Below are 14,328 nucleotides of genomic sequence, written 5' to 3' on the forward strand. Positions count from 1 at the left end.
AAAAGAAAAATCACCTATAACTTTTGATAATCCTTTTTCATGGGATGCTATGTTTTCTTTTAAATGTATATACAAATTTTAACAACATAAATCACAATAAAGTTTAGTTATGGTACAGCCAAACATACTAAAAGTAGAAAAACAGAAGAAATGTTTATGGTTTTCCTCCTCTTCCTCAATGCTCTCTGTATGCTGATGGACAGGTATAAAGACAGTTTTTATAATAGCGAATGATAGCCATCACTCAGGGAACTCACTTTAAGGATAGAGCTAAATATACAGCCTTGTGGATTTCTACATTTAAATTTTATTTGAAAGACCTCACAAACACAGTATATTATACTTATATAAAGGAGATAAGTAAACATAATATTAAAACCCTTGGGAAGTGATGGCTCCCGTTCAAGTAACAAGTATGAAAAAATAATTTTTAATTGCATTTTTTTCAAAGTCAAAACACGATGCACAGAGCAGCAGCAGGACATATCAATATATCATCAATGTGAATAAATCTTTTAGTCTACAAAGATAGCAGAAACTACACATGCAATGGATGATGTGGTATGCAACAGAGTGCCAATTCTGTTCTCAATACAGATTTTAGTCATACTGACCTAGAAAGGTTAACACTTCTTTCTTGAAAGTATACAAGCAAGAATGCTAAAAGCCTGGTTTGAAATAAGATTAACAAAACCAACATGTGCTATAAATGTATGCATATGCTTTTAGCAGGTGGAAGAGCATTATCATCAATATGTTTAAATTATATTATTGACTTCACAGTAGCCATGCATTTCCTCTACATTAAGAGCCAGGCTTCCTGCCATATAGGAACACCTTATTTTAGCTGTAGCAGTACCTTTGGCCAAAAGGAGTGAGGAACATAAACCTCCTCAAAATCTTTGCTCAATTTCATACCATCTCTACTTCGGTGTGACTCTCTCTTTAGCCTGCATTTCAAGTTTGCAGACTGCAGACTTGGATCTTAATTGGAAAAAGTCACAGTGATTTCAAAAAAGGGAACTACCATTTAAAATAAATGCAAAAAAACAAAACAATTTTAAAAGTCAATTCAGGGTTATTTACTAAACTGAGATTTTTGCTGGGATTTTAAATGTCAAATTTAAGGTAAAAACAGCCAAACTGGAAAAAAAAATCTCCAAATCAGCTATGCTTCCAGTTCGGCTACAAAGTGAAATACACTTTGAATTCACAAAAATTCTCACTTTAGTAACAAAGCCTGATTTGTAATGAATCTGTATACATTCGGTTATTAAATGTCAAGCCTAAAGTTGCATGGCCATTTAATCAACCAATTTCAATAAACTAGAGAACATCAATAGTTTCCATGGTTCTAACTTCAGACTGCACCTTCACAAAGGAAATGTTCTGGATATCCAGAAGGTAAGATGCAATCCATTTAAATTAAATCCTTAATTTACAGTGAAAATACATCAATGCATAATTCACAAGTTGAACTCGACTGTACAAAGGTATATACGGTTTCATTAAATAGTGAAAATGATTAAATACACATTATTTAAGCTTCACAGCTTATTAAAGTAATTTTAATCCCACTAGAAAGGCTGCAGGCCATCAATAGAGGTGGGAGTAAAATGATTTAACCACACTAAAAATGGTTTATTCAGACTCAAATATTTTATGTCACACTTTTAACAATATACAAAAATAATACTAACATTTGCCTAAACTAAGCCAGACCACTGTAACCAATCACATGTGACCAAAGGCTTTGTTGTCAATCATCATTATAGAGATCCGCAGCATATGGCAAATGAACGCGACTTCCTGTAACATTTGGGAGACGAGATAGATCTGGCAGGTTCTGGATACGTAACCTCAGTTCTTTCCGTACTTGTGATACTCTTGCCAACTTGCGCTTGTATTCCTTTAAAAACAAATAACAAGGCAATGATTATACAGTATAGAAATATTCTGACAAGAAACAATTTACTCTCCCCAAAGAAAATTGCTAGTTGTTTGTAGAAGAAGCTAGGCAAATTATTCCAATATTTTTTTAAAATTTTAATAATATCTAGCAAATACTTGGATATGCTAGGTGCAGTATGCAACAAAAACAAAACCAAGTGGAGGCTGGAGCACCTACTCCAGGCTGTTACCAGTACCCAGGAAGAAACACCTCCCATCCCTGCTAAGTATGGTTCTTAAAATACACCGAATGGCCTATTCACAGAGAGATTGTTCACAATTAATTTATTAAACCATAAAACATGACAATCTCTGAATTCAGAAAGCCACTGTAAGCAGCACTCAAAAGAGTTCCACACTTTGCTTTAGTAACATAACATATCACATAACAATGGAGATCCACATGTTCCATTTGCACGGTTTATAGTTAAGTACCCAAACAATAGCTGTGTTAAACCTTTATTTCCATCTATCTCATTTATTTCACCAACACATACTATATACAGTTTTTGTAAACAACAACAAAAATGTTTAATTTGATGTGATATATACATATAAAAATCATCATTTAGAATAAAAAAAACAAATGGTTAAAAAAAAAAAAGAAACACATTTTTGTGTTGTGGCACTAATAATGTACATATAACTAGTGCTGCTTAAGAACAGCAATTCAAAATAAATGTATCTATTTGTCCTTCTTTAGAGAGTGTATCATATATCCATGATTTCAGTTTATTTTTGGTAATTACAAGTTACAAAATACAAGATGCAAAAATAAACAATTTTCAATGTGGAACAATTTTAGAATTTTATTACATTTGTAAAGTTCAATTGCCATCACAGAAAATAAAATGTATAAACAAAAGTTATTTTTATATAAAGTTGACATTGACAGGTATTTAACCAAGGGTATTTTGGCACTCTTTACATCTAACTCAATCTCTAAAAAATATAATGTAGTAAAACATTTTCCCCCCACATACACACCTATAAGGTCTTCTATTTTGTAAACCTGCTGGGTGCTACTCTTGCACAAAACCACAAATTGTGTTCAGCTACATTTTCTGAGTACAACAATATCCCCAATGTATGGCTTTGTCATTAACCTGTGAAGCTACTGTACCATATAAGAGATCTGACCCTTTCAGTTTTACAGTTAGAATTGTAATAGATGGATTTGATAGGCCAATCTTTCAATTTGGGGCATTACAGCAGTTTGTTCAAATTAACCCACAAATACCTACTGTTTTGTGATATTAGACGCTTCATGGTTTCTCATATATTGTGTCTTAACGTGCCACCATTCTTTACCAGTTTACATCAAAGCCTGTTGTAAAAATTTCCTCCATATTTTAAAGACATTGCACTTTTTGCTATTCAATTTGTGATTCTGATATGTTCCACTAGGATTAAGGTACGTAATTGTGACAGATGGGCAGGCCTTCTCCGGTCCTCTCCAGGGATGCAACTTGCTTCAATGGTGACAACCATAATGGGCGACCTGTCTGGGAAGCTGGTTTGTCAAGCCACTGAATTAGCTGTCGTGCTTTACGTTAGGCTGACAGACAGCCTCCTGGTTGGCGCACTACATGCAGGACCATGCATGGTCTGCTTGGTTCTAGTGCTCACTGCACAGTGAGAACACGTCTAATGATGAGCTTGCACTGTGCTGCCAGAGGACAGTTCCCTGGAGGCAGGATGCTAAGGAACTAAATTGGAATTATGGGAAAGGACTACAAAATTAGGACTGTCCCAGTAAAAGTGGGATGGTTGGGAGACCTTAAATTATGCTCAGCTCACTCTTCTGAGTAAAACAATACACCCAATACATGCCCTTTCCATTATCTTGTGAAATTACAGTGCCAAAGAGACCTGGCTATTCCAGTTTTTGCTGTTAGAATTTTGCTAGATGTATTTGATAGGGCGGTCTCATTTTGGGGCTTTGTAGCAGCTGGACTGTTCAAAATACCTCATAAATGCATACAATTTGCAAAAGTAGTCATCACAGGGTATGTCATTCTGTATATTTTGAACCTTATTGTGCAGTTATTTTTTTCCCACCAATAACCTTTTTTTTGTTTTTACATGCACATTGCAATTTAGCGGTTTATTTTTTAAATGTGTTATGTGCTACTGTAATAAAACTAAATTTTTTAATGGCTAGTTGAAGTTGTGTGTATGGTGTTTGGGACATATTTGTAGCCCACACATTTAAATTAGTTCATAAATGCATACCATTTGCAAACGTGGACACTAAGGTTGAGTTGCGGTATTAGCTTTCATTTTATAATTTTTTACACACATTGTATTTTATTTTTAATCATGTGTGCCACTGTAATAAAAAATATCAAAACTGTAGGCTGCAACATCTCCTGAGTATAAAAACTCCCACTATTTATACTTTTGCTAAATCTCTATCCTAATCATAGTAATCGTGTTAGAGCAACCCCTCTGCTGTCAGCAGAGGAATTATGTTGCGGATTTCAGCAGAGGTATTCCCTTCCTCAGCCCTAATCCTGACATCTGTTGATTCCAGCTGAGAGAATTCTTAAAAGTGCAGAGTATTTTCTGAGCTGTACTTTTTTGCAATGTTGCTAAATCATATTGCAACAGGTTTTCACAATATGATCTAAATCTTCCCTGCAGCCATGATCACTTACTGTAATCAGTGCGGGGCAACTTGCATACCTCAATGCACATCATCCTCTACAGCTCTACATTCCCTTGCTGGAGGGAATCTCCAGTGATGTCAGAAATGACATCACTGATCCTAGACGTTTAGCGATGGTGATTTAAAGGGCTGTATTGAGCAATGCATACAGTTTATTGATCGGTGTGGGACAACTGTTTTGGCCCCATGTTACAGAGGCAAGCCAGAAGAAAAAACAGTTCCTGCTGGTATAATGGAGTTTTTTCATCAAGGGTCCTTCAGGGAAGAACATTTAAGACAAAATAATTTCATGATATGTCATTAAGAGGTTCAGATAATCTTACAAGTACTTGATCAAGAGTAAGCATTTTTGTAGCTGTTGTGAGTAAGGCACACCAAGTTAAATACTATTGGTGTTTTCTTTCAAAAACACAACTTAAACCACTTATATTACCAACACTCTTGGATTCTGAGAATCTCTTATTATGAGTGAATATGTGTACATCCTCATAACCCTTCTGAGTACATAGTTGTATACACGCAGAGGGAAAAAATACACTGCAAGCACTGTTCTGCCCAAAGTTTTCCCCCAAAAAGTTCTGTCCAGAAAATACCCAATGCACATGTGCTGTGGTTGTGATCCAGGCAACTGGAGAATTGCCAGTAGGATGTTCTCCTGCTCTCAATCAATTCTTCAGCATAGAGATCTATGGTGACTCCATGTTAGAAATGAGTGACAGGTGAGGAGCGTGGATCTATTAAAAATTTTTTTCTCCCAATCTATACATTTGTATGCGAAATGTAAAATGTATAGGTGAAATGTAATGCACAGATTATATAAACGCATACAAGAACAGGTACACTTAAAAAAAAAAAAAAAAAAAAAAAATCTTCAACCAAGTTCTTTTAGAAGTTCTGGCATCAAGAACATTGTATAAACCAATAGAAATTGTGGAGATTTAATTATCAGCTCCATTTTCATCTGCAATGGATCTCCCAGTAGAGAGGAGATACCTCGGACACAAAGAAGAATCTAATTGAAGATGTTTTGCAGGTTTGTTTAGCATATCCCTTACAGTTGAATATTGTATTAAGCTGTAGTTGTTCTGGTGACTATAGTGTCCCTTTAAACAACATATATTGTAATAAGGCCAAAAATTTACAAAATGTGAAGCTCTTTTAAAAAATGGAAACTACTTGTTATTAAAGGGACATGCATCACTTGAATTAATTTTTTTAAACAAACATTTTTTACATGCATATACAAACTGAAATAAAGAAGTTTGCAAAATATTTAATAAACGTTTATAAATGTACTCAGATTTCTTTGTATGGTACGCCAGTCAGCTAGGGGAGTAACTTCAGCCTCTTACGCTGACTCTTGCCCCCACATTAATCCAGGCATCTTAGTTCCAGACAACTATCACTAACCATGCATGAGAAACTTTGCACACTCATGACTTTTGCAAGCAAAAGAGCAAGGGTGCGGAGTCAGGGATACAATAATGACAAACTGATTCCCTGCATCAATAAAATGGGTAAATGTAATAAATGATTATATACACTCAGTGGGAGACACTGCTCTACATCCTGAATTCCAGTATACAGTTGTAATTAAAATTATACAAACCCCATTGAATATCAGGTTGGTCGTCAAAATTGACAGACGTTAAGCTGTTTGCAAATTTACAAATCAAACAAAAGCAATTGAAATGGCTCAAAACAACAATTGTGTCAAGTGGTTTCTCCAAATTCAACATATAATTATTTCTTCAACCTCAAAATTATTCAACCCGCTGAATAGAATCCCTCACAGCAGTACAAATATTCAAAACAGGTGTTTCAAGCACACCTGTTGCAACTAAGTAAGGGATCCAGTAGTTACACCAGGTGTGCTTGAGCTGGAACACTTGAAATATCTGAACTGGCAATGAGTTTGCCAAGTGACACATTTGACAACATGTTAGAAATATAGTAAGTCAAAAAAATGGTCCACAAAGTTAAGAGAAGAGATCATAGCCCTTCACAAATAGGGAACACGATACAAAAAGATGGCAAAGGCACTGAATGTTTCTAGAGACACAGTTGGAAGCATAGTTTGCAAATTGAAAGTTGAAGGAACAGTAGTTACACTACATGGACGGGGCAGAACAAAAAAAAAAAAAGTCCATCAATGGCTGCAACCAGATTTCTGAGAAGGCAGGTTGTGAAAAACCCTCTCGTGACTGTAAAAGACCTACATCAAAACTTGGTGGCAACAAGCACTGAGATTTCAGTAAGCACAGCAAGCTAAACGTTTCCATGCCATAACTCCAAAACGTACACCACTACCTACTGAAAAGCAAAAGAAAAGTCAGCTCCAACATGCTCAAAATTATATAAATAAGCCACAGAAGTTTTGGGATTCTGTTCTGTCAAGCAATGAAACAAAACTAGAACATTTTGGACCAATGGATCAGCGTTCTGTCAGGAGGAAGTAGAATGACGCATACGCTGAAAAGCACACTGTTCCTCCAGTAAAGCATAGTAGTGGCTCGGTAATGCTTTGCATCCTCTTGCACTGGAAACCTGCAGCGTGTGGAAGGCAACATGGATTCATTGACGTATTGGGAAATCCTAGGAAAAAAAACTTCATGTCATCTGGGAGGAAGCTGAAGTTGGGCGTTATTGAACCTTTCAACAAGACAATTATCCCATGCATATCTCAAATTCCACCTAGGCCAGTAGTAGTCCTGGTAAATTCTACACTGGCTATTACAGTCACCAAACTAACACCGTAGAAAATCTCTGGTGGGATTTGAACAAGGCAGTTGCAGCAAACCCAAGAATATTACTGAACTGGAAGCCATTGCTCATGAGCAATGGGCTAAAATTCCTCAGGAACTTGGTGTCTTGCTATGCATCTCGTTTGCAGCAGGTCATAACAGCAACAAGGATGTTCGACTTGGAACTAGTCGATGCTTGCCATGATGGGGTTGAAAAATGTTGAGACCGGAGCAGTCATTTTATGTTTCAGTTGAATTTGGGGAAACAACTGGAAGCATTGGTTGTGTTGAGCTATTTCGATTGCACTTGTTTGATCTGTTCTTTGCAAACAGCTGAATGTCAGTACATTTTGACAATAAACATGACTTTCAATGGGGGTTGAATAATTTTGATTTAAATTGCATACTGAAAGACTCATTGCTCTGCACAGTGAATCCTTCTATATACAGAGTGTGGGTGCCTATATATTACATAAAGGGCTCACAATGTCTGCTCGCCATTAACCATTGGCGAATAAAATAATATATAATAATATAATAATATTGCAGTGATTATTAACTTTTAAAGCCCAGCCAGCAGCATAGGACATTAAAATGTTCAGATTATATGTACACACACAAAATGTAAAATCATTTGCTACCAGCCAGGCCTAAAAAAAAAACCCAAAAAACCCTCCGAGTGGAAATTTTACACACTGTATGTAGCCACCATACATCTATATGTTACCACACTTCCATGACATTCCTTATATAATCCTCACATTGCAGCCAAGCTCTTTGGACACATACAAACGTATGCACAGACATACACACACTGATAATTTGAATCTGTTTAATTTAGAAAAATGGTGACTCAGAGGGGATATGATAGCATCATACAAATATTTGGGGCCAATACAAGCCATTGTCTATACATAGGACATGAGGTCACTCATTTAAACTAGAGGATTCAAGAAGGTTATGAACTGTAAGAACAAGGATGTGGAATTCTTTATCTGAAGGAGATCCAAGGAGAGATTTGATTGCCATTTTCAGATCGAGAAGAATTTTATTCCTAGTTTGCTGCAAAATTGGAAAGAGCTTTAAAGTTAAACTGTGTTTTTTTTGCCATCTTTTGGATCAAGAGCAAAAACTGATGTGAGAAAGGCTGATCTTGATGGGTCGACATGCTTTTTTCAGCTTACATAACTATGTAACATACACACACTGGTGCATTCACAGACATATTTGAAAGATAGACATAAAATCACAGTTTATGTGGCAGCGTGTATTGGTGCCCGTGTGTGCATGTCTGGCATTGTGCATCTGTATATGTACCACATGCCTGACAGTACTTGTGAATCTATGAGTGTCTGTATGCATGTGTATCCGTGAGTAAGTTTGTAATGAATATCTGTGTCATTGAACATGTGTTTCTCTGTGTATAGCAGATGCTTGCAGTGTGTTGTGTATGGGGGCTGCTTGTGGTTTTGTTGTTTGCATTGTTTTTCTGGCAAGGCTATGTTGTATGTGTCAGTGTTGACCGTTTGTATATGAGGGCTACTGTCTGTGGTGGGATGCCTGCTTATGAGGGTGACTGAATTGTGCATAGGGGGAGAGTGTGACATGGGGTGGGGTGTGGCAGGGTGCATATGTGAGGGTAGGAGTAAACCAGGGTGCCTGTGTGGGGTAGAGTGTTACAGTGATTATAAGAAGGGTAAATGTGATTGTGAGGGGATGACTGTGTGGGGGCTGACTGTGACAGGGTGATTGTAGCATGGGTGAGTGTGACAGGGTAACTGTGGTGGGGGATGTATCAGTGTGTATGTGTGTTGGAGCTTTGTTGTTAGCTTAAAGGGACACTATAGGCAGCCACACAACTTCCGCTCGTTAAAGTGGTCTGGGTGCAGTGCCCCTGTCAGTTTAACCTTGCAATTGTAATTATTGAAAACTACGAGGCAGAGGGGACTATTTGTATTCCTAGCACTATAGTTTTCCTTAAACCCCTTAAGGACCAAACTTCTGGAATAAAAGGGGATCATGACATGTCACACATGTCATGTGTCCTTAAGGGGTTAATGCCAGTAAACACTATCTATACATGAGAATATTGAAGGGGTTGAATTACAGATAAATGAGTAACAAAAAGTGTCAGAAACATTTTACATGGAAGGTGGAAAGAAAGCAGGAGGAGAAGTAATTAAAAACATAGTTCGTGAAGAAGGGGCTAAAGTAGCATTATGAAAGAAAGCTTCTGGTAAAGGGATTAAGGATCTAAATTGAAGAAATCATGTGGACAAAGTGTATAATGACAAAGTGATTCTGTGATAAAAGGAGTTGAACAGGTAGAATGAAAGGAAGAGGCTTGAGAGTATGTAATCCATAGGCATTACTGTGTAGTTCAACAAACAAAGGTTTCTGAAATCAGGACAAAATTAAAATACAAATTTTCGGCCCTCTAATCTTAACATAGAATGAGCAAACAAATACCTGTGGAGTATAGATAATTTCCCCCCTAAATATCTGCTTCATTTGAATGTAATATGACGTCACTGTGATAAGAGAGCTCAGAGTGAGGTACAGCAAGTTGACATAATTACCGTAAACAAATACACCACACTATAACTCTCCACACAGACGTGATCATTCAATCCCCTGTCCATACAGAACAAAGTGAAATATTAAAATACCACCAGAATTTTCATCCTAATTTCTTTGTACATATCTATTTGCCTATTTGTATGGACAGTCACCGAGGTGGACTTCACTCTCGCCCCGCTGGAGAATGGCAGTAAAAGCTACCCCAAGCTCAATGGCACCTAAGCAGGTGGATGTGCAGTCCGTGAATGCACATGATGCACTTCCACAGCCTGTGCGCGTGCTTAGACGTTATCAGTGAATTTGTGAGATGTTTAAATTGCAAGCTCATGACAAAGTTGCACATGAGCAGTTTCACTCTTCATGATTCCTAGGTATAGGACAACGACTGAATTTGATCAGTAACTTCTCCTGCAGAGGCACATGGAAAGCACAAGCAAGAAACAGATAAATATAAGGAAAAAATTATAATTCACCTACTTTCTCTGCCTGCAAAATGAGAGATCTATCTCATTTAAAGCTAAAGCATTTGCATGTGACATGCAGGTCCCTTTGAGGTTTCTTAATGTTTGTACATATTCATTGCTCAATGTGCTTGTGGTCACGCAATGTCTATTGGACAATTTAGACGTAAAAAAGAAATTGGTTTGGAAGTAGTGTTTTTTCCAGGGATGAGTTCTCAGCAAATCAATAAATCTGACTTTTTTTTTTTTTTACCATTTTTAGTTACCCTAACTTTAACAGTGCTTGAGCACAGACTTGATTTTTGTGTCTAAATAAATCATATATATTTCTACTACATATCTGTGATGCAATAAAGAGTCTAGGAAATAGGTAGCAGACCTTTCTCTGTGATGTCAGTTGTACTGGTTTACTCAGTTTTTCATGAACAGGAGGACGGCTGAAGAGGTTAGAATTCTTAATAGGATCTGCAATACTTTTAGTTGGATTAATAAGCTTCTCTCTGACATTTAACATACTGGTCAACTCAAATTGTTTTAATCTTTTGCAATGTGTCTGCAACTGCTGGTTGTACTATAATTCTGCTGTCAAGTATCATAACATCACAGCTGGTTTCGTTAAATGTGATTCCTACGTCTTGTACTGCATGATGTGTTTTGCAAACACCATCTGTTAATGTTTGTTAGTTTTGTCGTTATGCATATTTTTTCTCCATCTGTTCATCTTGGTAGAATAAAATCCTTTAAATAAGCAGGCCATGTTAGGGGGAGACCATCCAACAATGTAGAGCAGTAGGGTTTACTGTCAGGCCTACAGCCCCTCCATCACCTTTGATTGGTGCATTATTTTGTTCATGGGCCTTGTCAATGGATATAGCAGAGAATGCATGCTTGACTTTTTTTGTGACAAACGTTTCTTTCATGAATAATACATAGTTGTTAAGTTGATGCTTTTAAGCGAAACCATATCATGTAAGTGGGCAGGGATCCATGGTACATAATGAGCATGATCAACTTTTGTCCTTTTCCTATCGATACTAGACTTAATTGTGGCCAAAATGTTCGTTATTTTGACCCTTTTTTTTGTTTAGTCCAAACTACATGTCAGCCCTTTTTTTGCTGACATTTCAGACAAAATTTGGCCATTATTTGGATCAATTCAATTCTGATGTAGGCCAAGGCAGCATGTTGCAGTCATTTAGGAGAAAAAGCCTTAATTGGTACCCTTGTAGAATTACCATTTTTAAGGGTACCAAATTATAGAGCAGTGTTTAGTATGTAGCTCCTTTTTGTTATCATTATGGCAATCCCACAAGGATTAGGGACCTCACTGTGCTGCAAGTGGGGACATTTACACTAAACTGCGATCAGCCAAACTACCGACTTGGCAGCATCAGAATGTTTAGAAAGACGGTGTGGGATGACAGTTATATTTTAGTAACAAGTGATGTGTCACCCCTTTATACTTCTATCCCAGAAAATTTAGGAAGTGGTGTGCAATGAGATTTTTTACAAGAATCTGGATAATTTTCTATTGAGTGCATCGACTTTTTAATTGATAGCATAGAGTGGATATTAAACAACACTTATTTTTTTTAATTGTAAATATTATCTACAATGCCAGGGCAATGTGATAGTAGCTAGGTTTGATCCCAGTTTCACTAATTTACATATGTCTGGATGGGGGATGGGATAGACTTTTATCACAGGTACATAGATGATTTAACTTTCATATGGAATGGCTCCATGGCTAAACTATGTTTTATATAACGGAACTCTGTGCTCTATAATATCCAGAAAGGTCAACTGCAACGGATAAGGAAAAATTGTACAGACAGAGGTTTTTAAGGAGCAAGCACAACTTTTAAAAGGGAGATTTTTAGATAAGAAATATCAAGAGAAAATAGTAAGTGGACAATACGAATAGAGGTACTTAAGTATAATCAGTATGACCTTATGAGTTTGAGGAATAGTGGGGATAATAAGAAAATTACTTAAAAAGTATACCCTAGTATTTGATTTTAATGATGCTCACAGAGGCATTAAATCCATTATAGACAAACATTGGGATTTGTTGAAGGTGATACCTTTATTTGCATTGTTACTGCCTATTTTGTGTTTATTATTGTGGCTGCTTGCTTTGTGTGTCCCTTTGATTTATGTGGGGATCTGGGCAAGTACCTGGCCTTTGGATTTCCCTGGGGATCCCCCCTGCCAGCCCTCACGCTGCCCGAGATTGCACCCCCCCCCCATATGCCATTTTTTGGTGTCACGTGCGCTCCCACAAGTTCTGGGGGACCTGGACCTCTGGTTCCTTGCCTGTCCGCTCCCCCTAAGTGCTGGCTGTGCTGCTGGCCCCCTTATACACCATTTTATTTTTCTTGCAGTGTTTAGGCCACATGGACCCCCGGTGGAGGTAGGCCTCTACCTGTTATGTGTGGGATAACCCCTCTTACAGCTACTACACCACAGGGCACTAACCTGTATGACATTATTGCCCCACACTGGGCCCTGCTGGTGTGTCAGTGACACTTTTTTGGGTTGGGTGACCACCTCCCTCTGACAGCACCGGTGGATCTTCAGTGTCCTATTATATTCATCCTGAGGGTGACCCCCTACTGCTGACTGCACTGCTGGACCTACAGTGTCCTGTTATATTCATACTGAGCCTATGGTATGCTTCTGCTTGTTTGGTTACCCTCTCTTGCATGCTGAATGACCCCCAGCTGTCCTCACCAGGTACCACACTGACAGTGTTTTACCTTTATGGCAATAATATGGTCATGGCTGACAGAGCAGATTTCCATGACCAGAAAGTCTCCAGGTCTGGCTTCGTGCCACCATAGTGGCCTCAGTGCCCGAAGCCCTGGCTGCCTTCCCTGGTGATCACAACCAAGACCCCAAACTTCTTAAATGTATTGGCATTAAAAATGTAAGACTCCTTGGAGAGGTGGGAATATAAAAATTATTTTAGGCAGATCAGAAGTGGAATGGGTTTTTAATCTACAGACCCTAGTTCCCCATGGTCTAAATGTAGATTTTGATTTGTAAAATGTTTTAAAACATTTTATAAATCTATATAGTCCTATATCCCTACCTGTTATGGTCCTCCCTTGTAGTTATATTCCTGATTTCTCGATTTTTCTCTTCTAACGCAGTACTCTCAATTAGTTTTATCCTAAATATTAATATTATAATTTTATATATAACGCTTATTCCATTTATGTGTCTTGATAATTACTATGTAACTGATGTTAAATGAAAAATGCTGACAAATGTTATCTTAGGATTTATAAGACTATTTATTATCCTCCCCTGAATATAGTAGATAGATAGATAGATAGATAGATAGATAGATAGATAGATAGATAGATAGATAGATAGATAGATAGATAGATAGATAGATAGATAGATAGATAGATAGATAGATAGATAGATAGATAGATAGATAGATAGATAGATAGATAGATAGATAGATAGATAGATAGATAGATAGATAGATAGATAGATAGATAGATAGATAGATAGATAGATAGATAGATAGATAGATAGATAGATAGATAGATAGATAGATATATAGATAGATATATAGATAGATATATAGATAGATATATAGATAGATATATAGATAGATAGATAGATAGATAGATAGATAGATAGATAGATAGATAGATAGATAGATAGATAGATAGATAGATAGATAGATAGATAGATAGATAGATAGATAGATAGATAGATAGATAGATATATAGATAGATATATAGATATATAGATAGATAGATATATAGATAGATAGATATATAGATAGATATATAGATAGATAGATATATAGATAGATAGATATATAGATAGATAGATATATAGATAGATAGATAGATAGATAGATATATAGATAGATAGATATATAGATAGATAGATATATAGA

General features: G+C 36.8%; 1 protein-coding gene across 1 annotated transcript in view; it reads right to left on the reverse strand.

Moving 5' to 3' along the window:
• Window positions 1-411: 411 nt before the first annotated feature.
• Window positions 412-14,328, reverse strand: part of RPRD1A (regulation of nuclear pre-mRNA domain containing 1A) — a 71,586-nt gene continuing 57,669 nt past the window's right edge. Inside the window, exon 7 of the mRNA XM_063451886.1 lies at window positions 412-1,909. Within this exon, the coding sequence (XP_063307956.1) occupies window positions 1,760-1,909 (150 nt within the window). The 3' untranslated portion in view covers window positions 412-1,759. The remainder of the gene's footprint in view (window positions 1,910-14,328) is intronic.

The sequence above is a fragment of the Pelobates fuscus genome, chromosome 4, assembly GCF_036172605.1.
Source record: "Pelobates fuscus isolate aPelFus1 chromosome 4, aPelFus1.pri, whole genome shotgun sequence".
Taxonomy (NCBI): domain Eukaryota; kingdom Metazoa; phylum Chordata; class Amphibia; order Anura; family Pelobatidae; genus Pelobates; species Pelobates fuscus.